The sequence below is a fragment of the Saccopteryx bilineata genome, chromosome 4 (genome assembly GCF_036850765.1).
Source record: "Saccopteryx bilineata isolate mSacBil1 chromosome 4, mSacBil1_pri_phased_curated, whole genome shotgun sequence".
Classification (NCBI taxonomy): domain Eukaryota; kingdom Metazoa; phylum Chordata; class Mammalia; order Chiroptera; family Emballonuridae; genus Saccopteryx; species Saccopteryx bilineata.
Genome location: NC_089493.1, coordinates 103,093,242 through 103,119,160, shown reverse-complemented (window position 1 = coordinate 103,119,160; position 25,919 = coordinate 103,093,242). Strand labels below are relative to the sequence as shown.

Below are 25,919 nucleotides of genomic sequence, written 5' to 3'. Positions count from 1 at the left end.
CATTTAATTGTTATATTTATGAATGGTTTTAATGAGAGCTAATAAGAAATGTGAATAATTTCCCCCCAGATATTTAAAAGCCATTTTTCTTGAAAAGATAATTAAGTGACTTATTAACAATTAAGTTTTAATTCTTATCAAGGATTTTTCATGAAGAGGAATAAATTTGAAATCTTTATAGGCCTTACTTGTGAGAAGATGTTACTGAATTCTAGGGAACTAAAAAGTTCAAGGAATGTTGCCATACTGATGGGCTGTGGTAGCTCTGCCAAATCAAAGACGTCCTATTTTGGGGAGAAACTTTTGTTCAGTAATAGTGTCTACCTGAACTATTAAAGGACACTTCCAAAAAACATTGTTTTCTTTATTGACTTTCTCAAGGTTAATTATATATTAGGGATTGAATTAGGATTCTTTTGCTTATTCATGCTTAGTTTCTTAAATGTCTTAAATCTTTTCTTAATTTTGATCATTAATGTACTGAATTAATGTAGACTAGATAAACAAAACTTCTGGAATTACAAACATACTTATTGTACCAAAATGACATTTTCTTTTATGTATGTGAAAAACCTCTGCATTTTTTAAAAGAACATCATTTATCATAGTTGAATTAAGTAATTTTGGGTTTTAGATTCATCAAGAGATTGGACATACATAGTCATTAACATTTTACAATTGAGAAAGCTAAAAAACTGTGTAATTATTACTTCATTCATTAAGAAGCAGTAAGTTTTTACATATGCCAAATACTGTTCTAGATAATAGTAATATATCAGTAAACAAGACAAATATTTATGGGACTACATTTTAGTAGCATTTGTCTAATTAGTGGCAAAACAGACAATTGATTTGGTTTAGTATTCCAATATTTTTAGCATGAAATTGGGCTGGCAGATATTTTCCATCCTGCTTGCCAATTCAGATAGTTTTGTTATGGTTGTCTGGAGCCTACGTTATGTTAATTCTTTTCTAACTCAGACAAAGTTATTGATGCCTGCTTTGGGTTTGGGAGGGGAACTGGGAGTATCCTGAGATTATTAACCGTACCCTTACCTCTCTAGTTGATTTTTCTCTCCCTATTCTTTTTTTTATTTTATTTTATTTTTTTTCTGAAGTTGGAAACGGGGAGGCAGTCAGACTCCTGCATGCGCCTGACCGGGATCCACTCGGCATGCCCACCAGGGGGTGATGCTCTGTTGCAACCAGAGCCATTCTAGCGCTTGAGGCAGAGGCCATGGAGCCATCTTCAGCGCCTGGGCCAACTTTGCTCCAGTGGAGCCTCGGCTGCGGGAAGAGAAGAGAGAGACAGAGAGGAAGGAGAGGGTGAGGGGTGGAGAAGCATATGGGCGCCTCTCCTGTGTGCCCTGGCCGGGAATCAAACCCGAGACTCCCGCACGCCAGGCCAACGCTCTACCACTTAGCCAACCAGCCAGGGCCTCTCTCCCTATTCTTTTGAGCAGCTTTATAGTTTGGCAAATAGGAGAAGATACTCTGGTTTTTGTTAACCATTTGATGGCAGAAACCATACCTACAGTGACATGAGACTATTAATTGTTTTTATCCCATTTGCTGAAAACTCAGGTTTGTTTGATTTTTTTGCTGCCACGGTTTGCATTGGATGAGATATTTTGTAAAATGTGATATGTACACTTTACTAATAATTTCCAGAACACATCTGGTAAAGGAATGTAGTCCTCTACTAATGAAAATCATACTATATAGCTAAGTCTGTCTTTTTCTCATGTTAATAATATCAGGATTTGCCTGACCAGGCAGTGGCGCAGTGGCGAGAACATCGGACTGGGATGCAGAGGATTCAGGTTCGAGACCCAAAGGTCGCCAGCTTGAGCGCGAGCTCATCTGGTTTGAGCAAAGCCCACCAGCTTGAACCCAAGGTCGCTGGCTCCAGCAAGGGGTTACTCGGTCTTCTGAAGGCCCGCGGTCAAGGCACATATGAGAAAGCAATCAATGAACAACTAAGGTGTTGCAACGCGCAACGAAAAACTAATGATTGATGCTTCTCATCTCTCTCCGTTCCTGTCTGTCTGTCCCTGTCTATCCCTCTCTCTGACTCACTCCCTGTTTCTGTAAAAAATATAAATAAATAAATAAAATTTAAAAAAATAATAATATCAGGATTTGTAATTTTAAATATATAGCTTACCTGACTAGTAATTGCCTCAAAGTAAAAATGCTTTGAGTTTTAAGAGAGAGTAGTAAGTTTAAGCTGTTATTGAAAATGTGCTTGTAAAATTATTTTTTATTGGTAGTTTATTTTTATTATAAAGTTTGTACTATCTCTTGGGTGTTTACGAAATGGTTTCAAGAAACATATCAGTCTTTTTTTTTTTTCAGAGAGAGAGAGGGATAGACAGGGACAGACAGACAGGAACGGAGAGAGAGATAAGAAGCATCAATCATTAGTGTTTTGTTGCGTGTTGCAACACTTTAGTTGTTCATTGATTGCCTTCTCATATGTGCCTTGACCGCGGGCCTTCAGCAGACCGAGTAACCCTTGCTGGAGCCAGCGACCTTGGGTTCAAGCTGGTGGGCTTTTTGCTCAAACCAGATGAGCCCACGCTCAATCTGGCGACCTCGGGGTCTCGAACCTGGGTCCTCTGCATCCCAGTCCAATGCTCTATCCACTTTGCCACCGCCTGGTCAGGCAAAACATATCAGTCTTAAGAATGTAAGTCTGCCCTCCAATAACAAGAAAGGTGGTTTTTCCCCCTTCTAATTGTAAAGTTCTGTAAAAACCATGTTTTATTTATTTAGTTATTTAAAATTTATTTATTTATTTTTTTTTAGCAAGAGAGAAACAAACAAATGAGAAGCATCATCTTATAGTTGCAGCACTTTAACTGTTCATTGATTGCTCCCCTTATGTGCCTTGACTGGGGACTTCAGCAGACCCAGTGACCCCGTGCTCAAGCTGGTGAGCCCGTGCTCAGGCCAGATGAGTCCATGCACAAGTTGAACCTAGACGTTTCAAACTCGGTCCTCAACGTCCCAGGTCAATGCTGTAGCCACTGTGCCACCACCGCATCAGGCATTATTCTTGATAATGTACTATTTCATTTAGTTAACATTCTTCCTCATTGGCTTCAGCAAAGAATCAATCTTGTCAGCAGAAAAAACCAAAACAAAAGCTGAAAGTCACTTGTGTAGAGGCCTTTACGATTTAGTTTTTTAAAAAATTTGTGCTCACCTATATTCTAAAAATACTTTCATCCTCTTTTCAGAGAAACATAATAATAAAATACTTTAGGAGTAGCAGAGTACATTTATTCTTAGTGTAGACATAAATCAATTATTGTCATGTAAAATGACATTTGGATTTTAGAGGGTGATGCTGGTATTTTTGTTAAATTTTGTCTTATTTTTTGTTATAAATGGAAGAAAGAAAAGTAAAATACACGTTTTATTTGCGTCCAGAAACCTTAGTATTTTGTTAGTGTTCCTCTTTTCCTGATATTAGCTAGCTGTAAAATTGGGGAAGTGAAAACTTTTATAAGCTATTACGAGCAAATATTTTGTTTCTTTTTTTTAATGTTTAATGTTTTTGAGGACATGTCAGATTTTTCTATAGTGGCTGTATCATTTTACATTTCTACTATTGTGGCAGGAGGGTTTCAGTTTCTCCATGTCCTTGTCAACAGTTATTTCCATTTTTTGGATAATTGCTACCCTAGTGGGTGTCAGGTGCCATTTTATTATGTTGCCTTTTTTATTGAATTAGTGGTATGACATCAGTTAATAGAATTATATACATTTCAAGTGTACAGTTCTATAACACATCATCTGTATATTGTATTGTGTTTACCACTCTAAGTCAAGTCTCCTTCCATCACCATTTATTCCCCCTTTATTCTCTTCTATCTGCCCCTTTCTCTCTTATAATCACTGTGCCTATTTTCTGTGTCTGGGAGTGTCATTTGCTCAATCTCTTCACCTTTTTCACCCAGCCCCAGCCCATTTCCCTCTGACAGCTGTCAGTCTTTGTATCTGAGTCTGTTTCTATTCTGTATATTAGTTTATTTTGTTCACTAGACTCCATGTATAAGTGAAATGATATGGCCCTGGTCAGATGGCAATGCATGAATTTTTACAATTTAAGCTCCTTGATGATTCTATTAATTAGCTAGGTTTTGAAACCTTTGTATGATAAGAATTTTTTGTATTTTGTTTCATGTAAAATGTCTGTGGGCCAACTGACTATTTGTACTTATAGCTTAAATTTTTTACAGCTGACTTATTGCTTAACCCAAAATATTGAAGTGCTTGGAATAGAACCAGATGCATAATTTTAATTGACCATTAGGGGGAGAGGGTGCTAACGTTTATTGATGGCCTAGTATTTTATATAGTGAAGTTAAGAATTTATTAGTTAATGTAACCTGATTTTGTCTTTAATATGTTTTCAAATCTAAAGTATTTAACTTATTTTTTGTTTATTCCTTGGATCTTAAAGTTTGTTCCTTAATAGTGATGGTGTTTCTAAATATTTGTCAGGTTTCCAATCAGTTCTAAAGAAGGTCTTAAAATCATTAAATAAAATAAAATTTGCCTATATCTAGTGTTTGAGTTTATTTTAAATTTTGTTGAAGGTGAAACAAAGTTTGTTAATTTATTTGTTTTAAACAAGATAATTTTTAGAAACTTTGGACAAACTACAGTAATTGTGAAATAACATGAGGCTGGTATTAGCTGGGTATATTGATCATTTTGCACTGGTGACCACTCTAGTGGTCTTGCAGTTAAAAGTGATCTGTCAATATCAAGTACCATATTTCCCCATATATAAGATGCATCCACCCCCACCCCTCGAAAAATTTGGGGTCTAAAAACTAGGTGCGTCTTATATAGTGGTCATAGATTTTTTTTTTACTTGCATTTCCTGCTTTATTGTGCTTGTTTTTACCTATATTTAAAGGAAGAAAACTTAAAATTTTTTAAAATTAATAACGAGCCTTGGTTAGGTAGCTTTAAATTAGAACATTGTCCCTATAAGCAAAGGTTATGAATTCAATCCCTGGTCAGGGTACATACAAGAAGCAACCAGTGAATGCACAATAATGAACAACAAATTGATGTTTCTCTCTGTCTCTTCTCAATAAATAAATTTTTAAAATTAATAAGATTTGTTACTCCAAATTAACTGAGATTGATTGGATATGGAAACACATTTATAGAAGTTCATTTTTGCCTGTACAGTATGCTTGTAGTAATGAATTTCAAGTTACTTATTTGCTCTTACACTCCTGAAGTCAAATAATTAGAAACATTAAAATTAGTGAGTTTGCCCTGGCCGAGTGGCTCAGATGGCTCAATTGGTTAGACCATTGTCCTGATACAGAAAGGTTGCCAGTTTGGGGAATGTCCTGGGGGTCAGGACACATTCAGAAATAGACGTTTCTGTCTGTTGCTATGTCTCCCTTCCTCTTTCTAAAAAAAAAAAAAATCAAAAAGTTGAGTTTGGAAAATAAAAAATGAAAATTTATTGTACCTAAAAAGGTCCATTTAAAGTTTTACTACATGTTTTTACTGTAGAACTCCTTTGACCTAGATCTTGGACCTTATGTTTACAATAAAAATACACTTCTTAAATCTAACCCTTAAGAGTGAGATTAATTTTTGTGTGTGTGCTAGAGACAGAGAGAGGGACTGATAGGAACAGACAGATAGGAAGGGAGAGAGATGAGAAGCATCAAATCTTCATTGTGGCACCTTAGTTGTTCATAGACTGCTTTCTCATATGTTCCTTGACTGGGGGACTACAGTAGAACGAGTGACCTCTTGCTCAAGCCAGCGACCATCGGGTTGTGTCCATGATCCCACGCTCAAGGCAGCGACTCCGCACTCAAGCTGGTGAGCCTGTGCTCAAGCTGGATGAGCCCGCGCTCGAGCTGGCTACCTTGGGGTTTTGAATTAGGTCCTCTGCGTCCCAGCCCAGTGCTCTACCCACTGCGCCACTACCTGGTCAGGCAAGAATGAGATTAATTTTAAAACATTAGAATTGTGAAACATCATTTGAATACAGAAAAGTGTATGAAACATCATACAGTTTAACCAGTAATTATAAAGAGAACAGCCATGATATCAGTCATGGAGAGGTCAAGGAAATAGAGCATTATGAGCAGCACCTCAGAAGCCTCACAACCCGTACCTTCTAAATCAGTACTGCCTCCTTCCCACATAAGGGTAACTACGATCCTGACTTTTTGTAGAATTGTTTCCTTGATGTTCTTTGTATGTTACCTTTATGTGTTATCTAAGTGTGCATTGCACATTAGTTTAGTTTTGCCTGACAGTGAACTTTCTATAAATGGAATCATGTAGAACATTGTTTTTTGTGTCTTGCTTTTTTCCTTAACATTATGTTGATTCATCTGAGTTGTGTGTAGCTATAGTTTATTTCCTTGTTCTATGGTATTTTGTTGTACTAATATGCCACTATCTGTTTTCTAGTTGATGGAGAGATTATTTGCAGTCTTTGGCTATTATAAAAAATGGTCCTGGGAATATTTTTTATAGGTTTCCTATTATGCACATATATACATATGTTTCTTTTGGATATATATCTAGAGATGTTTTAGTTTCATTGTATTTATAGCTTCAACTTTAATAGATGATGTAAAACTTTTTTCAAAGTGCCTAATCCACTTTATGGTTTCTTAAGTTGTTTATGAGAGTATCTGTTGATTGATACCTTCCTCATCAAATAGTACAGTTAGTTTTTTAAAAATTTAGTCAAGCTGATATTTGTTACTTTTTTGTATTTTTAATTTATATTTCTCTGAAAACTATTGAGGTTGGGAACTGATTCATATCTTGATTGGCCATTTTGGTATCTTGTGATCTGATAGCAACTTTTTACAGTATTTCCATCAGGCTTTTTTTTTTTTTTAAGAACAGAGTTCTGTTACTTTTTTTTTTAATTACTTTTATTTATTCATTTTTTTAGAGGGGGGAGAGAGAGAGAGAGAGAGAAGTGGGGGAGGAGCAGGAAGCTTCAACTCCCATATGTGCCTTGACTAGGCAAGCCCAGGGTTTTGAACCAGCAACCTCAGCATTCCAGGTCCATGCTTTACCCACTGCGCCACCACAGGTCAGGCTCCATCAGGCTTTTTAAAAAAAGTGGTGTGTCATTTTGGGGAGCTCATAGGAGTTATGTTTAGGAGCCCAAATACTTTAAAAAATTTGTGCTAGCCTGATTACTGGTGGTATAGTGCACACCATCAACCTGGAACACTGAGGTCCCAGGTTCAAAACCCTAATGTGCTGTCTTTGAGCATGGGGTCATTGACAGGATCCCAAGGTCGCTGGTTTGAGCAAGGTGTCACTGGCTCAAATTGAGCCCTCTGGTCAAGGCACATATGACATATGAGAAGCAATCAGTGAACAACTTAAGTGACTCAGGTACAAGTTGATGTTTGTACCATCCTATATTAGGTTCTGAATTTTTGCCATTCCTCCTACACCTTTAATTTGTTTTGAAACTTGTATTTAGGAGTGTTATGTGGCTGAAATATTATGTAGCTGCCTATAATTTCTTAGGTATTATGAAGTTGTAGGTGATTTTTTTAAGTGAGCGAGGGAGAGACAGGGACAGACAAGAAGGGAGAGAGTTGAGAAGAATCAGCTGATAGTTGCAGCACCTTGGCTGTTCATTGGTTGCTTTCTCATATGTGCACTGACTGGGGGACACCAGCTGAGCTAGTGACCCCTGCGACCTTGGGCTCAAGCCAGCAACCTTGGGCTTTAAGCCAGCAACCTCAGGGTTTTGAACCTGGGTCCTCTGAGTCCCAGGCCAACACTTCATCCACTGTGCCACCACCTGGTCAGGCTGTAATATTTTGTAAAAAGAATAATAGGAAAGAGCTTATTTTGATGACTGGACATTTATTACTGGTCTTTAAAACTATATATCATTTTGGGGAAAATACCTACTTGTCAATAAAATATTTTTTACTTTCTTGTAACATACTTTAGGAATTAGATATAATTTTTTGTATAAAATTTTCTTTCAAGGTTATGTAAAATTAATATTGGTGACTTTATAAGCCAAACCACCAATTAATTATAAGCAAGTAGTTAATTTGTAATTATCTTTACAAAGTGATTATGTTATCTAACAGGGAAACTTTGGTCAACTTCTGTGAATTTTAAGTCTTACTGTCATAAATAAAAGTGCAGAAGTTTACATTTATTCTTTTCCCTTTTTTTGTTCTTATGTGAAGTTAAGAAAAAATGAAAATAAACAGACCATTTGTTTTTTAGGCCCGAATAGCGTTTTTGCAAGGAGAAAGAAAAGGTCAAGAAAACTTGAAGAAGGATTTAGTAAGAAGAATAAAGATGTTAGAGTATGCATTAAAACAAGAAAGGTATGTGTGTCTCATTTTATTATATGTGAAATAAATTAGATCATTATTCTCTTTTATACCATTGTACAAGGTATTTGAAAGCTTTTTAAAAGATACAAAACTTTGATAGTTGATTTGCTTGTTATATGAGAAAAGAAAGAGGTTTAAAATCTTTAAATTGAAGTATCTTTTGTTACAGAATCTAAGTGCTGGATTTTTTTTTTTTTAAGATCAGGAAATTTTCTACTTGGGTGTATATTTCAGCTGGGTAATTTACCATTTATTCTTTTAGGGCAGTAAATTTTTTTTCTAACTTCCTTTGCAAGTAAAATCGAAAGAAACACATTTATATTGTGTTTTGTTATTAGAGAAACCTACCAGTAGTTACTTAACTGTGTAGAAAAGGGAAAAAAATTTTTCTTTCAACAATGTATTATTAAATTTTCAGGGCAAAATATCACAAATTAAAATATGGCACAGAACTGAACCAAGGTGATTTGAAAATGCCAACCTTTGAATCAGGTAAACTGTTCTTCTGTCTGCACCCTTCCCATCCCCCCAAGAATAATTGGTTTAAGCTTATTTATATTTAACAGACGTGTTTTATTTCCCCTTTTTCCTTGAAAGCATCAGTTAGTTAAATGGTTGACTGTTGTACCACTGTCTAGAATTTTGAGGAAAATAATAAATGAATAAAAGTAAGTAGTTTCATTTATATCTTAGTCCTAAGGTTGTCCTGTTTTTGTTACATTGAAACCTATGTAAAACCGTGGGTGCATTCTTGGTAGTCATTAGAGGTGGAAGGTGATGAAATAATAACTTTCTCCACCTGTAGGTAATTTTTGTCCCATTCTATATAAGCTTACTTTTTTATTATTAAACTTTATTACCTTTTTATTATTAACTCAATTTAGTTCTAAAGAAACTGGAAATTTGATTGAATTTGGAAACTGCAGAGGCAGCCAAATAAGGATAGAAGAAAAAAAATTATCTCTAATTGTCCTTGCTGTTTTCTAAACAGATAGTGAATAGTGAGTCTAAGAGTAGTATTTGATGAACAATTATGCAGATAAGGGAGAGCAGGATATAGGAAAGAGCTAACAGTTTAGTGTTAATTTTAGGGTTCTATATATTACAATTTGAGTAGTATAAAAGTCTAATTAGGTATACTACATTTTCATTTATATTATACAATATTTGGAAATATTACTAGCACTTTCTCAGGTATATTTAGAACCTATTTATATATACATTTTGATAATACAGATTAAATTCTTTGCTGTTATTGGGTATTGGTTACTAAGACAAGAAAAAGTTTTTTTGGATATACAATTTTTTATAGTTGTTTCCATATCTAAAGAGTCAGCATATCTGGTACAGCAAAATGTACGTGTGGATTTTTTCTTAAGTTAAGTATTACAGCAAGTTTTACTAATTTAGTTAGTTGATTTTTTAGTTTGATATTAAATACTTACACTAGGCAGAAACATTTTATACATATAACCAGCATTTGATTTATATTGGGGTCTTCTCCACTTTCTAATGTGGCCAATATGTTCAGAAAATAATCTATCACTTTCTAGTACTCAAAAGCTGTCCTCTGGCTTGGTCTGTGTAAATGTGAGGAAGGATAGTTGTAGCCACATTGTGCCTGAAACCAGAGTCAGAGCTGGTCTCATTGTAACAGTTAGTATAAAGCAAAATCATTTAGCAGGTAAATCTCTCATGCCCAACTGAAGTCAGATAAAAGCAAATTTGTTTTTAAACTTGTTTGAAACTTCACTATTAAAACTTCCTCAGATTGAGGAATAAAATAACATACAAGTATTTTATTTATAGGACACACTATTAATAACAAAGTAGATTGTTTTTAGAGGTAGAAAAACTATTCAGGTTGTTTAGTGGGAAAAACCAAACAAAAAGGAATGGTCAGAAACACACCATGCAAACAAGGTGGGGTAAAATCACTTACATAAAAGTATAAACATTGAGTTAGTATCGCTTTTTCTATGCCCCAAATAAAGCAAAATGTACCATATTTCCCCATGTATAAGGTGCACCTTTTTTCAAAAAATTTGGGGTCTAAAAACTGGATGTGTCTTATACAGTGGTTGTAGATTTTTTTTTACTTTCATTTCCTGCTTTTTTGCACTTGTTTTTGTGCTCATTATTAAAGACAGTGATTGGTCATCAGACACAGATGAGGACAAGCTAATAAGTAGGAGTTTTGACAGTGATGAGGAGTTATATGAATTCTATGATGAATAAAACCTGAGTTCAATAACTGTATGTAATACTTTTTTTTCATTCTCGCGCCGCAAAACCAAGGTGCATCTTACACATGGGAGCATCTTATACATGGGGAGATACGGTGTGTGTGTGTGTGTGTGTGTGTGTGTGCAGAATCTTTACTTGGTGAAGTACAAGGTAATGCATGTTTTTATACCCGTCTCAGTAATACCAATATATATAATGAAAACCTAACCCTACAAAAGGGGTTGTACCCAAATATGTGAAGAGCTCCTTTTCCCCTTACATTTAGATTTTTAAAATCTATAATACTAGAAAAATGGGCAGAAGACTTTAAAAGGCATCCGATAAAGTAGGATTTCCAAATGGCTAAGAAGTATATGAAATAATGATCAATTTTATCAGTTACTGAAGAAATACAACCTAAAACCACAATGCAGTATACTGTATTTCCCCATGTATAAGATGCACCTTAATTTTGGGGCCTGAAATTTGAAAAAGAAAAAAGTGTTACATAAAGTTACTGAACTCAAGTTTTATTCATCATAAAATTCATACAACTCCTCATCACTGTCAAAACTCCCATCCATTACCTTGTCCTCATCTGTATCTTGATGACGAATCACTGTCTTCATATATTGCGGGAAATGCAAGTAAAAATATCTACAACTACTGTATAAGACACACCCAGTTTTTAGACCCCAAATTAAAAAAAAAATGTGTCTTATACATGTGGAAAAACGGTAATTACATACCTACCAGAATGGTGAAAATGAAAAAGAGAAAAGGCCAAATGTTGAGGATGTGGAACACAAGAGTTTGTAGACCTAGTGTTGGGATTATAAATTGATACAACTCCTCTGGAAGTGGTTTATCAGTAGTATATATTACTAGAGGGAACATAGCATACCCTGTGACTCAGTTATTCCCTTCCTAGGTGTTTTACTTCTTAAAATGCATACATATGTTTATCACAGGCTTGTAGAAGAATGTTCATAGTTTCATTTTTTGTATGTGTCTTTTTTGTGACAGAGAGAGGGACAGATCAGACAGACAGGAAAGGAGAGAAATGAGAAGCATCAATTCTTTGTTGCGGCTCCTTAGTCTCCTTAGTTGTTCATTGATTGCTTTCTCATATTGCCTTGATGGGGGAGGGCAGCTGCAGCAGAGTGAGTGACCCCAGCGACCATGGGGTCATGTCTATGATCCCACTCTCAAGCTAGTGAGCCTGCGCTCAAGCCAGATGAGCCCACTCTCAAGCCAGCGACCTCAGGGTTTTGAACCTGGGTCTTCTGCATCCCAGTTCGACGTTCTACCCACTGCGCCATCGCCTGGTCAGTCCATAGTATCATTTTGAATGGTAAATAACTGGAAACAACTCAAATGTTCTTCAGCACTAGAATGCAAAAATATATTGTGATATTTTAGCGTTGTAGAATGCTATTTAGCAACAAAAGTTAAACTGTAAATAAGCCTGACAAAGTAGATGAATCACATAAAATTACAAATTGATATAATTGATTTAATGTTATTAAATTAGAAGTAAATGTAGTTTTTAGAATTCAGGATAGTGTTGATGCTCTTTTGGAAGTATCTAGTGAATGGAAAAGGGCAGAAGCAAAGCTTTTTGGATGTGGGCAATGTTTTGTTTCTTCATTTAGGTTAGGTATTGGTTACATGGGTGTGTTCAAAAATTCATGGAACTGTATCCTTATGAGGTACTTCAAGGATATCCTTAGCAACATTATTTATAATAGTGAATAGTGGAAACTAATTTCAACATTAAGGGTCTGGTTAAATTAAATAGGTATATACTTCCTATGTAATATTATGTAATCACTTTATATGATGTTAATTTATATTTATTGCTATAAAGAGAATGTTTAAGATACATTGTATCATTAGCAGCTTATAGTGCAATACACACAATTGTCCCCCACCTCTTTTTTTTTAAAGGAGAGGAGAAGCTTATGTGGGTATTTTCACATGGAAAATATGAAATGTAAGGCCTTAAATGCTAATTTATGAGGATAGAATTTTGGACATTCTTTTTTTAATATATTTTTTCTGATTGTGTTATGTGTGATTTAAAAATAAAATGGTATAAATAAAATGATAAATATAAAAATTGGAATATTAGAGTGAAATAATTATTTTCAGAAATTATAGAAATTCTTATGTCCAGGGGAAGAATGAGAAGGTATTAAAAATGGGGTTTTAGGGTTAGAGAAGTAATACCAGTAGAGAATATTTGAATTACTACCAGTATTTGTTCATGTGACTGTGGAGTCTAGGAGCCTAACAACTGTGACCCATTCTAAGTTCTCAACATTCTTTAAGAACTGGTCTTTAATGGCCCTCTCTGCTTTATCTTTATTTTTATAATGGGGATTTATGGAAAAATCATGTTAAGAGATAGTTTTAAATTTCGGTCTAAGGATACTTATTCAGAGCTTAACTGACCTGAAATTATATTATTTATTAAACTTTTTTTAAATACATGTATGCTTTGTTACATGAGAATAAAAAACAATTTCTAATCTATAGTAAACTTTTCTAATTTAACTTTTAGTTCTAAAAATAAAATTGACTATATAAAGTCTTGTGATACAGACTTAGAGTCCACTGATACCAACTCAAAATTATTATTATATATACCTAAATTTTTTTTTTTTTTGTATTTTTCTGAAGCTGGAAACAGGGAGGCAGTCAGACAGACTCCCACATGCGCCTGACTGGGATCCACCCGGCACGCCCACCAGGGGGCAGTGCTCTGCTCATCTGGGGCGTTGCTCTGTTGCAACCAGGGCCATTCTAGCGCCTGAGGCAGAGGCCATGGAGCCATCCTCAGCGCCCGGGCCAACTTTGCTCCAATGGAGCCTTGGCTGTGGGAGGGGAAGAGAGAGACAGAGAGGAAGGAGAGGGGGAGGGGTAGAGAAGCAGATGGGTGCTTCTCCTCTGTGCCCTGGCTGGGAATCCAACCCGGGACTCCTGCACGCCAGGCTGACACTCTACCACTGAGCCAACCGGCCAGGGCCTATCTACCTAATTTTTATATATACCTAATTTCTTAGTGGTGTTGCTTTTGAATATCTAATGTAATTATTAAGTATAGCTTTTTAGTTTTCAACACAACAGAATTCTGGTAGTTAAAAAAGTAATTGTGCCTGACCAGGTGCTGGTGGCGCAGTGGATAGAGTGTCAGACTGGGATGCGGAGGACCCAGGTTCGAGACCCCGAGGTCGCCAGCTTGAGTGTGGGCTCATCTGGCTTGAGCAAAAAAGCTCACCAGCTTGGACCCAAGGTCGCTGGCTCGAGCAAGGGGTACTCGGTCTGCTGAAGGCCCGCGGTCAAGGCACATATGAGAAAGCAATCAATGAACAACTAAGGTGTCTCAACGAAAAAAACTGATGATTGATGTTTCTCATCTCTCTCCGTTCCTGTCTGTCTGTCCCTATCTATCCCTCTCTCTGACTCACTCTGTCTCTGTAAATAAATAAATAAATAAATAAAAGTAATTGTAATAATTTTATGTATAAAAACCTGGGCTTTTGATTTTTGAATCCATGGTAGTTATAGTTAATGTACACATTGCTTTTCTCAATTTTAAAACAAGGAGAGGGTAGTACCTAAGTATTTGGGTTATTGGGACACCATTGCAAATGAGTGTGATCCACAGTAAGTACTCCATAAAAGTTAATTTTCTTATTCTTTTTTTTTTTTAATAAAGCATTTAGGTGTATTTTTTGTGGGAATTTGCTCCTTATAGAACTTGAGTAGTATTTTCACTAGTTGGAATAACATGTATGACTCTTGTCTTTTTTTGTTGTTAATTTTTAGAAGAAACCAAAGACACAGAGGCTCCTACAGCGCCTCAGAATAGCCAGTTAACGTGGAAGCAAGGCAGACAGCTGTTAAGACAGTGAGTAATGTCTCCTTTTCAGCTTTATGGATCTAAATAGGAAGTGTTTATATTCAGTCACTTTTCAAGTGAAGAATTATTTAATGATAATGGGATATAGCTTTATATTGCTTTTTAAATGCTTTGTTAGATGCTGGGGTCTTTTTAAGGTTTACTTCCTCTGAATGTTCCTCAGGATGATGCTTTCTTTGGGGGAGGGGGTTAGAATGTTGTAAAAACTGGGTGCCTTGAAGGCCAGAGCAAAAACAATATAGAGTTCATACTTATAGACAGTCCTGTTTTCATCACTGCAAAATTTATGTATTCTTTTTTTTTTTTTACTTTTAAGTGAGGTGAGGAGACATAGATTCCCGCATGTGCCCGATCGAGATCCATCCAGCAACCTGTCTGGGGCTAACACTCGGACTAACCGAGCTATCCCAGCACTGGGGGCCGGCGCTAATCAAACCAATCAAGCCAGCCAGCTGCGGGAGGGGAAGAGGGAAAGAAGGAAGAGAGGAAGGGGGTGAGAAGCAGATGGTCACTTCTCTTGTGTGCACTGACTGGGAATTGAACCCTGGACATCCATACGCCGTACCAGTGCTCTATCCACAGAGCGAACTGGCCAGGGCTAACATATTTGGTTTTAAGTGACACTAGTTTAGAGAGAGAGTTTAATTGGTTACCTGAAACTAAAGAAGTGGTTTGCAAAGTCCTACACCTCCTTGAATTTCTGAGATACCTTTTTGAAGTTTGAATACTTTATTGTATTAGAAGTCTTTCCGTGGCAAATCTTTCATCTATTGTTCTTCTCCCTTATGTTTTGAAAACTTTGGTATTTGTGTACTCCCATTATCCTGGGTAACTTGCAATTATTCAGCCTTCTCAACTAGACATCTTTCAGTAACCCAGTGAAGTATGGTCAGACCCTTGCCCTTATTATTTCCTAAACTACCCTACCTCTGGAGTCTTCCAAGATCTGAGAGTCATCTTATATTCTCCTTCTTTCTTCAATTCCTGTGTTTTTGCCTTCTGACTTTACCTTGATTTTTAGACTGACTGCTCTATTTTCCACCTTAGGTCCTTTCTACCTGTGGTTGGTTTCATATTATTTTTTGTTGTTATGGGGCTTTTTTGTTTTTAGTTCTCTAGCTCCAGCTTAGATGCCATGATCTATCCCCCTTCTGTAGTAGTACCCCTTGCTTTCTTGTTGCCCACTTGCTCCGTCCAGTCATTTTCCTATACCTACTTGTTATATCCCCAGCCCTAGATCAGTCTGTTGTGCTGCTACTTTTAAATAATTCTTAGGAAAAAATTACAGAATCATGAATGCCACTGCATATTTATGGTTTCATGTCCAAATATTGCAGAGATCCTTTCTCCAAAATCCTGCTCTCCCCCTCCCATTGCCCTCACGCAATGCTCTGAACTTTTACCACACCGTGGCCCATCCTCCCTTACTGCCCTCAGGGCACCGTAGGTTCCACTTCACTGAAAATAGGAAGACTGTCAGGTGAGAACTCCCTTAACTTTTTGCTTTCCTTTCTGTAAATGTATTTAAAGCTCATATTCATCATCTCAGTTACTAATGTTTCATTCAAAGACGTATTTATCAATGTGAATGAACTTTCAGTGACTGGTACTCAAAGTAGTTGAGTTTTAGTCGCTGAGTTTTTTGACTAAAACAAAGTAGTTTTAGTAAGATTATATTGTTTGGAAGGCTGATGGGGTAGCTAGCAGTATTGAGGGAAGTGCTGAATAGCTGAGTGTCAGGAAAACGAGCTGGAGTAGCACTGAGAATTTCCCAAGGACTGGAAACACCCAGGACCTACTCTTACTCTCTGGTTTTCTGCTCCTCTGTGTTTCAGTTTTATTCTTTGCTACTGAAAATCACCCCCACCACCACCACCATGTATTTTAGTCAGAATAATTTCTGCAGATTGTAATTGGCTTGACTTGATCAAATAACCGCCTGTATGTCAGTTATTTTTACCTGGATTGTGTAACATCTTGGCTGCTCACTAAGACCACATGGTAGAGTGGAAGATGTATCCCCAAAACAGGATTGCATGTATCCCCAAAACAGGATTGCATTTTTTAGAAGAGTGCTACAACTCTAGTGAAATCAGTTTCATAGTCCTTCTCTCATAAATGCCTAATTCCATTGCCTAGATTTGCATTCTGTTTCTTCTCACCCTTCTATAAGAGTAGTTTATATATGTAATCTTCCTTGTTCATTCGTTCATTCCTCAACTGTCGAGTCTGTTTTCCACCTTCATGTTCCACTGAAGCTACTGTCACAAACATTTTTGTTCATATTTGATCTTTTGGAAGCATTCAACATTTATTGTCCATTCTATTTTGGAACTTTTTTTCTTTTATGATACCACTCTCTGCCATCATACCCTCCATCCCCCATTTTCTCAAGTACTTTCTTTTAATTTTCTCAAGAGTTTTTCTTATTCTCTTAGCCTATTAGATATTTGTGTATCTGGGCTTTCTATTCTTAATATAAGCTTTTTCTCTGGCTAACTTCATTTAGATTCATGGCTTCAAATACCACCAAATACTACTGATTCCCAAATCTATATACCCAGTCCAATGTCTTTTGAGATTTTGGCCTTTCTTTTCATTGTGCCTAATAAACATTGTCACTTTCATAGACACCACATGATTATCTGATCAGTATTCTATAAACCACATTCTGACCCTTTATTCTTCATTTCATTGAATAGAACCACTATCCAACTATCCAAGCTAGAAACCTGAAAAATTTTAAAATTCTTATATCTTCTTTTATTCTACTGTCATATTTGTTAGTGCACCAAGTCAGTAAGATTATATTTTGCTTATTTTCTTTGCATTTATTTTTCTCTTTTCTAGTTTTACTTCTTGCTGTGTTAGTATCTTAACCAGTCTAGTCTCCCTGTCTTAGCTTTCACCTAAAAATTTGTAGTTCTTCTGCCAGCAATTTATAAGGCTCCTTTTTAGTATTCCTCAGCACATCAAATACTTTAGGAAGATATTTTAAAACTTATCTCACAAAGCCATTTATATTTGTGTCATAATCTGGTCCCTTTCTTCTTTTGCGTTGTCATCCTGGATCCTGGATTAAGTATTCTGGTTGAGATACACAGAAATTTTAAAGACCAAGGGATGATAGGAATGCAATGAGATACTAGATCTGAAGGAGAACTGACCTGTCCATCTACCAGGTTTAAAATTAGCACATCACTATTCTGAAGTTTAGCTCTACTCATTCCTTACCACTTTCTGGTCCTTGAAAAAAATCTGGGTTATATAATTAACTTCTAAAAGCCTTTTAAAGTAGTAGGGCTTTTTAAGTTTCAATCCTTGGCCCTTTTTAGTATTAGCTATACTCTTTGCTTTCTTAATTAAATTTTGGTTTATAATTGGCCTTTTTCTCTTAAAACTGACCTAGTCGATAGAGAAGATAGTTATTGAGGCAAAAAGTATATTTTAAGAATTACGGGTTTTTCTAAAATCCTTTGCTGTAATTTTGAGTTAAGTTTGAAGGTGTTAACAATATGTAAGGTTTAATACTTTTAATTTTCTTTTATAGATATCTTCAGGAAGTAGGTTACACAGATACAATATTAGATGTACGGTCTCAGCGGGTGAGGTCATTACTTGGACTATCCAATTCAGAGCCAAATGGATCAGTAGAAACAAAGAATTTAGAACAGATCCTGAATGGAGGTGAATCTCCTAAGCAAAAAGGACAAGAAATCAAAAGGTATGGTCTATACTTGTAGGTTAACATTGGTTATTTATAATGGTTATTGTGAATCTCTTTAGCTTCTGTTTTTGTTTTGTTTTTTTTATTGATTTGAGAGAGACAGAGATGAAGGGAAAGAGAAATGAGAAGCCTCTACTCTTAGCCGCTTCACTTATTCATTGATTGCTTCTTATATGTGCCTTGACGGGTGGGGAAGGAGCTCAAGGTGAGCCAGTGACTTTGGGATCATGTTGATAATCCCACACTCAAGCCAGTGACCCTGCTTTCAAGCTGGCAAGCCCACACTCAAGCTGGCGACCTCGGGGTTTTGAACTAGGGACCTCAGCTTTCAGCTCTATCCACTACGCCACCACTAGTCATGCTGAATCTCTTTAGCTTTGTGTTACTACTGTTAACAATTTTTAAGGCAGTTAGAGTTCATATTTAACCCTTAAGTAGTACCATGGGTAAATAAAATTTACATTTAGCTGCTTTTTAGATTTATCTATCTTAAAGCTTGATGCCAAGAGAGTGGCGGTTGTTCTGAAATAGGGGCAAAACTAAAATTTGGGGATGATTCATATAGTTCAAAGTTATTTTAACATCCTGATTTTTAAAATTTTTGCTGGAGTATATTCAGTAAATTATAATGCTACTCTATAACCAGAATAGCAATAGTTATTTAGACACTAGTGTGAAAGGAACAAGGGTTTGCCTTGTGTTTGAACTCAGAAAACTACCAAATGTTTGTTTTTAATTTAATGTCTCTATTGAGATATAATTCACATACCATACATTTCATTTAAAATATATATAGTTTAATGGTTTTTAGAACATTTACTGAGTTGTTCAGCCATCACCACAGTCTTAAGTTGTAAAAATTTTTGTCACCCTAAAAAAGAAACCCCATATTCATACTCCTATGTTCTCCTCATCCCGCTGACCCTAGGCATCTTTACTAATCTTTCCATCTCTAATGATTTGCCTATTCTGGACATTTTATATAAATGGTTATTTTATTAGTGGCTTCTTTCATTTAACATAATTTTTTTAACATAATATTTTTAAGGATTATCCATGTTACAGCACGTCAGTAATTTATTTATTTTTATTGCCAAATAATATTCTTTACTGTGTATATACTACATTTTGTTCATCCATTCATTCCTTGTTCAGTTGATGGGCATGTGGGTTTATCCCACATTTTGGAATAATGAATAATGCTACTTTGAATATTGTTGTACAAGTGTGGACATGTTTTCACTTCTCTTGGGTCTATATTTAGAAGTGGAATTGCTGGATCATATAGAACTCTGATTACCTTTTTGAGAAATTTTCAAATCTTTACACAAGTGGCTGAACTATTTTACATTCCCATCAAAAATTTATGAGTTCTGATTTCTCTATGTCTTTGTCAATACTTGCTGTTTATTATCTCCCATTTATACTTTTGGTTAATCTGGTAAATGCAAGGAGTAAAGCAGGTAGAATCTTTTTTCTTTCCTTTTTTTTGGGGGGGGTGACAGAAACAGAGAAGGATAGATAGGGATACACAGACAGGAAGGGAGAGAGATGAGAAGCATCAGTTCATTGTTGCAGAACCTTAGTTGTTCATTGACTGCTTTCTCATATGTGCCTTGACCGGGGGGCTACAGCAGACCGAATGACCCCTTGCTCAAGTCATCAACCGTGGGCTCAAGCTGGTGAGCCTTGCTCAAACCAGATGAGCCCTCAATCAAGCCAGCGACCTTGGTGTTTCGAACCTGAGTCCTCAGTGTTCCAGTCCAACACTATCCACTGTGCTACCTCCTGGTTAGGCCCTTTCTCATTTTTTTTTTTTATCATTAGTTATTACTTTGAATAACATAGGTTGCAAGAACAAAGAAAAGAAAAAGAGGTTGGGAAAATCAAGCAAGTACATTGAGTTTACTTACAGCTTAAGAAATGAATATGTACAGTTTATAAATTAGTATTTTATATATTAGATATATTTTATGGCATGCAATTATTTAAAATATATTCTATAACTTTCAAGTTAACATAAGCTTTTTCTTTAGGCTTTTTATTTTTGAGAAATAAGGTCTCTAATAAAAACAATTTAACATCTAATAGAGCCCTTATTTCTTTACTCTGGATTTCAAGAAGTATAGTGTTTTTGTATCATAAGAGAAAAAGGAAAAGTATTATGAAATTTTAATTAAAGTAACTACCTAACCAAGATCAGTAGTTCATAGGATTTATAATTATTTTAGAATAGTGCAGTGAGTGTACTGTACCACATGTAAATACGAAATAAAGATCCTAACAGACTTTTTTTTTTCTTTTTCCTTGGCAGAGACAGAGAGTCAGAGAGAGGAACAGATAAGGACAGAGAGAGAGATGAGAAGCATCAGTTCTTTGTTGCAGCACCATAGTTGTTCATTGATTGCTTTCTCATATGTGCCTTAACCAGGGGGATCCAGCAGAGCCAGTGACCCCTTGCTCAAGCCAGTGACTGTGGGCTTCAAGCCAGCGATCATGGGGTCATGTCTAGGACCCCCTGCTCAAGTTAGCACCCCACAATCAAGCTGGTGCGCCTGCGCTCAAGCCGGCGTCCTTGAGGTTTTGAAACTAGGTCTTCTGCGTCCCAGTCTGACACTCCACTGAGAGACCACCCGGTCAGGCCAGACTATATCTTCTTGTAAAGCTACTTGCTTTTGCAAGATTAAGGCTTTAATAAGTTTTTTTTCTACTGTAGTAAAAAAGAAAACAGATAACCTGAGGTCTAACTTCTAAATAAGTATTTCAAGTATATAGTGCAGTATTGTTAATTATAAGTAAAATGTTGTAGGTCACATCTCTAGAACTTTATCTTGAGTGACTAAAACTGTACTGATTGAATAGCACCTTCCTGTTTTCCTCCACCATTCAACTTTCTGTCTCTGTGAGTAACTACTTTTAATACCTCATTAAATAGAATTGTATATTATGGAGTATTTGTCCTTGAGTGACTGGCTTATTTCACATAGCATACTGTCCTGAAGATTCATTAGTATTGTAGCAGATAACAGAATTTCCATGTTTTTTTTATGGCTGAGTAATGTTCTGGGGTGTGTGTTTGTGTGCATGCACACACACACATTCTCTTTATCTATTTATTCATCCACAGATGTTTAGATAATAGTTATTTTTAAATCAAGGCTGATTTCCTTTTTTTATTGATTTTAATTTATTGTTTTTACATAGATCCAAGTGTCCCAATTGAATATATCCCCCCCCCCTATGTTCCCCTCAACATGTCCCTTGCCTCCCTCCCCTTTCCCTCCAGGATTTGCTTTCCTGCTCTCTATAATGCTGTGTTATGTATGTACATATATTTCACCAATATCTTTCCCTACTCGAATTCCATCCTCTCATCTCCTTTCCCTCTGCCTGCTTTCCCTCTGGTCCCTTTGATCCTGCCTCTGCCTCTATTCCAGGGGTCTCAAACTCAACTCAGAATGTGGGCCGCAGAGCAAGATCACAGCTGTTTGGCGGGCCGCACTAGGTCTACAAAAGGCAACTGTTACGCAACACTTTTCTCACTGCAGTTGAAAACAAAAAAAAATCAGTACAACAAGCACAATCGTACATGCAGTTTACTCAGTGTCACAAAACGACCAGAAACTGTAGTTTGCATCACAACTGCTGTTAACTAAGCTAATATCTAGCTAGGATGCTAGAGAAATGAAAAATACAAGTAGGCCCCTAGGCTTACTTAATTTTATCCAAAATATTTTGAACTTCATGGATTAGTCTGCGGGCTGCACGCGGCCCACGGGCCGCGAGTTTGAGACCCCTGCTCTATTCCGTTCTTCAGTTCACATTGTTCATTGGATTCCTCAAATGAGTGAGGTCATATGATATTTTTCTTTCTCTGCCTGGGTTATTTCACTTAACATAATAGTTTCCAGGTCCATCCATGTTGTCACAAAAGGTAAAATTTCCTTCATTTTGCGGCTGCGTAGTATTCCATTGTATATATGTACCACAGCTTTTTAATCCACTCGTTCACTGAAGGACACTTGGGCTGTTTCCAGATCTTGGCTATTGTAAAAATGCTGCAATAAACATGGAGGTGCATTTCTTCTTTTGAATCATTGATTTGGTATTCTTAGGATATATTCCTAAAAGTGGGATGGCTGGGTCAAAAGCAGTTCCATTTTTAATTTTTTGAGGAATCTCCATACTGCTTTCCACAGTGGCAGCACCAGTCTGCATTCCCACCAGCAGTGCAGGAGGGTTCCCTTTTCTCCACATCCTCGCCAGCACTTACTCTGTGTTGTTTTGTTGATGAGCGCCATTCTGACTGGTGTGAGGTGATATCTCATTGTGGTTTTAATTTGCATTTCTCTAATGATTAGTGATGTTGAGCATTTTTTCATGCCTATTGGCCATCTGTATGTCCTATTTGGAGAAGTGTATTCTTTTTTTTTTTGCCCATTTTTTGATTGGATTGTTTACCTTCCTGGTGTTGAGTTTTATAAGTTCTTTATAATTTTGGTTATTAACCTCTTATCAGACAATTGTTGAATATATTCTCCCGTTGTGTGGTTTGTCTTTTTATTCTGTTCATATTGTCTTTAGCTGTGCAAAAGCTTTTTAGTTTGATATAGTCCCATTTGTTTATACTGTCTTTTATTTCACTTGCCCGCAGAGATAAATCAGCAAATATATTGCTGCGAGAGATGTCTGAGAGCTTACTGCCTATGTTTTCTTCTAAGATGATTATGGTTTCACGACTTACATTTAAGTCTTTTATTCATTTAGAGTTGATTTTTGTGAATGGTGTGAGTTGGTGGTCTAGCTTCATTTTTCTGCAGGTAGCTGTCCAATTTTCCCAACACTGTTTGTTAAAGAGACTGTCTTTACTCCATTGTATCCTCTTACCTCCTTTGTCCATAAAGGTGTGGGTTTATATCTGGGTTCTCTGTTCTGTTCCATTGATCTATATGCCTGTCCTTATGCCAGTACCAAGCTGATTTGAGTACAATGGCCTTGTAGTATAACTTGATATCAGAAAGTGTGATACCACCCACTTTATTCTTCTTTTTCAAGATTGCTGAGGCTATTCGTGTTCATTTTAGTTCCTTATAAATTTTTAGAATATGTGTTCTATATCTTTGAAGTATGTCATTGGTATTTTAATAGGAAATGCATTTAATTTCTAAATTGCTTTAAGTAATATAGACATTTTAATGATGTTTATTCTTCCTATCCATGAACACGGTATATGCTTCCACTTTTTTGTATCTTCCTTGATTTCTTTTATCAATGTTTTATAATTTTCTGAGTACAAGTCTTTAGTCTCCTTGGTTAAATTTACTCCTAGGTACTTTATTTTTTTATTGTAATAGTGAAGGGGATTGTTTCCTTAATTTCTCTTTCTGACCGTTCATTGTTGGTGTATAAAAATGCCTCTGATTTCTGAGAATTAATTTTATATCCTGCCACTTTGCTGATTTCATTTATCAGGTCCAGTAGTTTTTTGACTTGAGACTTTAGGGTTTTCTATATACAATATCATATCACCTGCAAATAACGATAGTTTTACTTCTTTTTTTCCAACTTGAATGCCTTTTATTTCTTCTTCTTGTCTATTTGCTGTGGCTAGGACTTTCAGGACTATGTTGAATAAGATTGTGAAAGGGAGCATCCCTGCCTTGTTCCTGATCTTAAGGGGATTGCTTTTAATTTTTTCACATTGAGTATGATGTTGGCTGTGGGTTTGTCATAGATGGCTTTTATCATGTTGAGGTATGTTCCCTGTATTCCCACTTTGTTGAGAGTTTTGATCATGAATGGGTGCTGGATTCTGCATCTATTGAAATTATCATGTGGTTTTTCTCCTTCCTTTTGTTTATGTGATGAATCACATTGATTGATTTGCAAATATTGTACCAGCCTTGCCTCCCCAGAATAAATCCCACTTGATCATGACGTATGATTTTTTTCATGTAATGCTGGATCCGGTTTGCTAATACTTTGTTGAGAATTTAAGTATCTAAATTCATCAGGGATATCGGCCTATAATTTTCTTTCTTTGTATTATATTTGTCTGGTTTTGGAATGAGAATTATGCTTGCCTCATGAAAGGAGCTTGGAAGTCTTCCCTTCTCTTGAATTTTTTGAAATAGTTTGAGAAGTATAGGAGTTCTTCTTTGAATATTCAGTAGAATTCGCCTATGAAGCCATCTGGCCCAGGGCTTTTGTTTTTTGGGAGTTTTTTGATAACTGTTTTGATCTCATTTGTTGTAATTAGTCTGTTTAGGTTTTCTGATTCTTCCTGATTGAATTTTGAAAGATTGTATGTTTCAAGGAATTTGTCCATTGCACCTAGGTTGTCTAATTTTTTGGCATACAGTTCGTCATAGTATCTTCTTAACAATTCTTTGTATTTCTGCTGTGTCAGTTGTTACCTCTCCACTCTCATTTCTAATTTTATTTGAGTCCTCTCTCTTTTTTTTCTTGGTGAGTCTGGTTAAAGGTTCATCAATCTTGTTTACCTTTTCAGAGAACCAGCTCTTGGTTTCATTGATCCTCTATATTGTTTTTTTAGCTTTTGTGTCGTTTATTTCCGCTCTGATCTTTATTATTTTCTTCCTTCTATTTCCTCTGGGTTTTACTTGCTGTTCTCTTTTTAGTTCTTTTAGGTGCAGGGTTAAGTTGTTTATTTGAGCTTTTTCAAGCTTCTTAAGGTAGGCATGTAATGCTGTGAACTTCCCTTTCAGGACTGCTTTTGCTGTGCCCCATAAATTTTGAGTTATTGTGTGTTTATTTTCATTTGTTTCAAGGGAATTTTTTATTTCTTCCTTGATCTCATTGTTAACCCATTCATTATTTAATAACATTCTATTTCGTTTCCAAGTGTGTGAATGGTTTTCAGTTGTTCTATTTTAGTTAATTTCTAGTTTCATGCCGTTGTGATCAGAGAAGACGCTTGATATGATTTCAGTCTTCTTAAATTTATTGAGACTTGTTTTGTCTCCTAACATGTGATCTATCCTAGAGAATGTACCATGAGCACTTGAAAAGAATTTATATTATGCTGCTTTAGGATGAAAGGTTCTGAAGATATCTATTAAATCCAGTTGATCTAGTGTGTCCTTTAAGGCTGCTGTTTCTTTGTTAATTTTCTTTCTTGAGGATCTATCCATTGATGTTAGTGGGGTATTGAAATCCCCTGCTATTATAGTATTGCTTTTGATCTCGCCCTTATGTCCATCAAAGTCTGTTTTATATATTTAGGTGCCCCTATATTAGGCACATAGATATTTATAATGGTTATATCTTCCTGTTGGATTGCTCCCTTTATCATTATATAGTGACCTTCTTTATCCCTTACGGTAGCTTTTGTTTTAAAGTCTATTTTGTCAGATAAAAGTATTGCTACCCCAGCTTTTTTTTTTCATTTCTACTTGCAAGAAATATTTCTTATAGCCCTTTACTTTTAGTCTATGTATATCTTTTGTTTTGAGGTGGGTATCTTGTAGGCAGCATATATACAAGTCCTGTTTTCTTATCCATGCAGCTACCCTGTCTTTTGATTGGATCATTTAATCCATTTACATTTAGGGTTATTATAGATATGTAGTTGTATTTTGCCATTTTGTTCTTTAAATCTACATTCCTATTTTACTAGATT

The 25,919-nt window shown here is 36.0% G+C and overlaps 1 protein-coding gene across 1 annotated transcript in view; it reads left to right on the top strand.

Moving 5' to 3' along the window:
- Positions 1-25,919, top strand: part of STRN3 (striatin 3) — a 117,253-nt gene that overhangs the window by 37,061 nt on the left and 54,273 nt on the right. The window contains exons 2-5 of the mRNA XM_066277665.1: positions 8,284-8,387; positions 8,815-8,888; positions 14,457-14,538; positions 18,101-18,274. Of these exons, the coding sequence (XP_066133762.1) occupies positions 8,284-8,387; positions 8,815-8,888; positions 14,457-14,538; positions 18,101-18,274 (434 nt within the window). The remainder of the gene's footprint in view (positions 1-8,283; positions 8,388-8,814; positions 8,889-14,456; positions 14,539-18,100; positions 18,275-25,919) is intronic.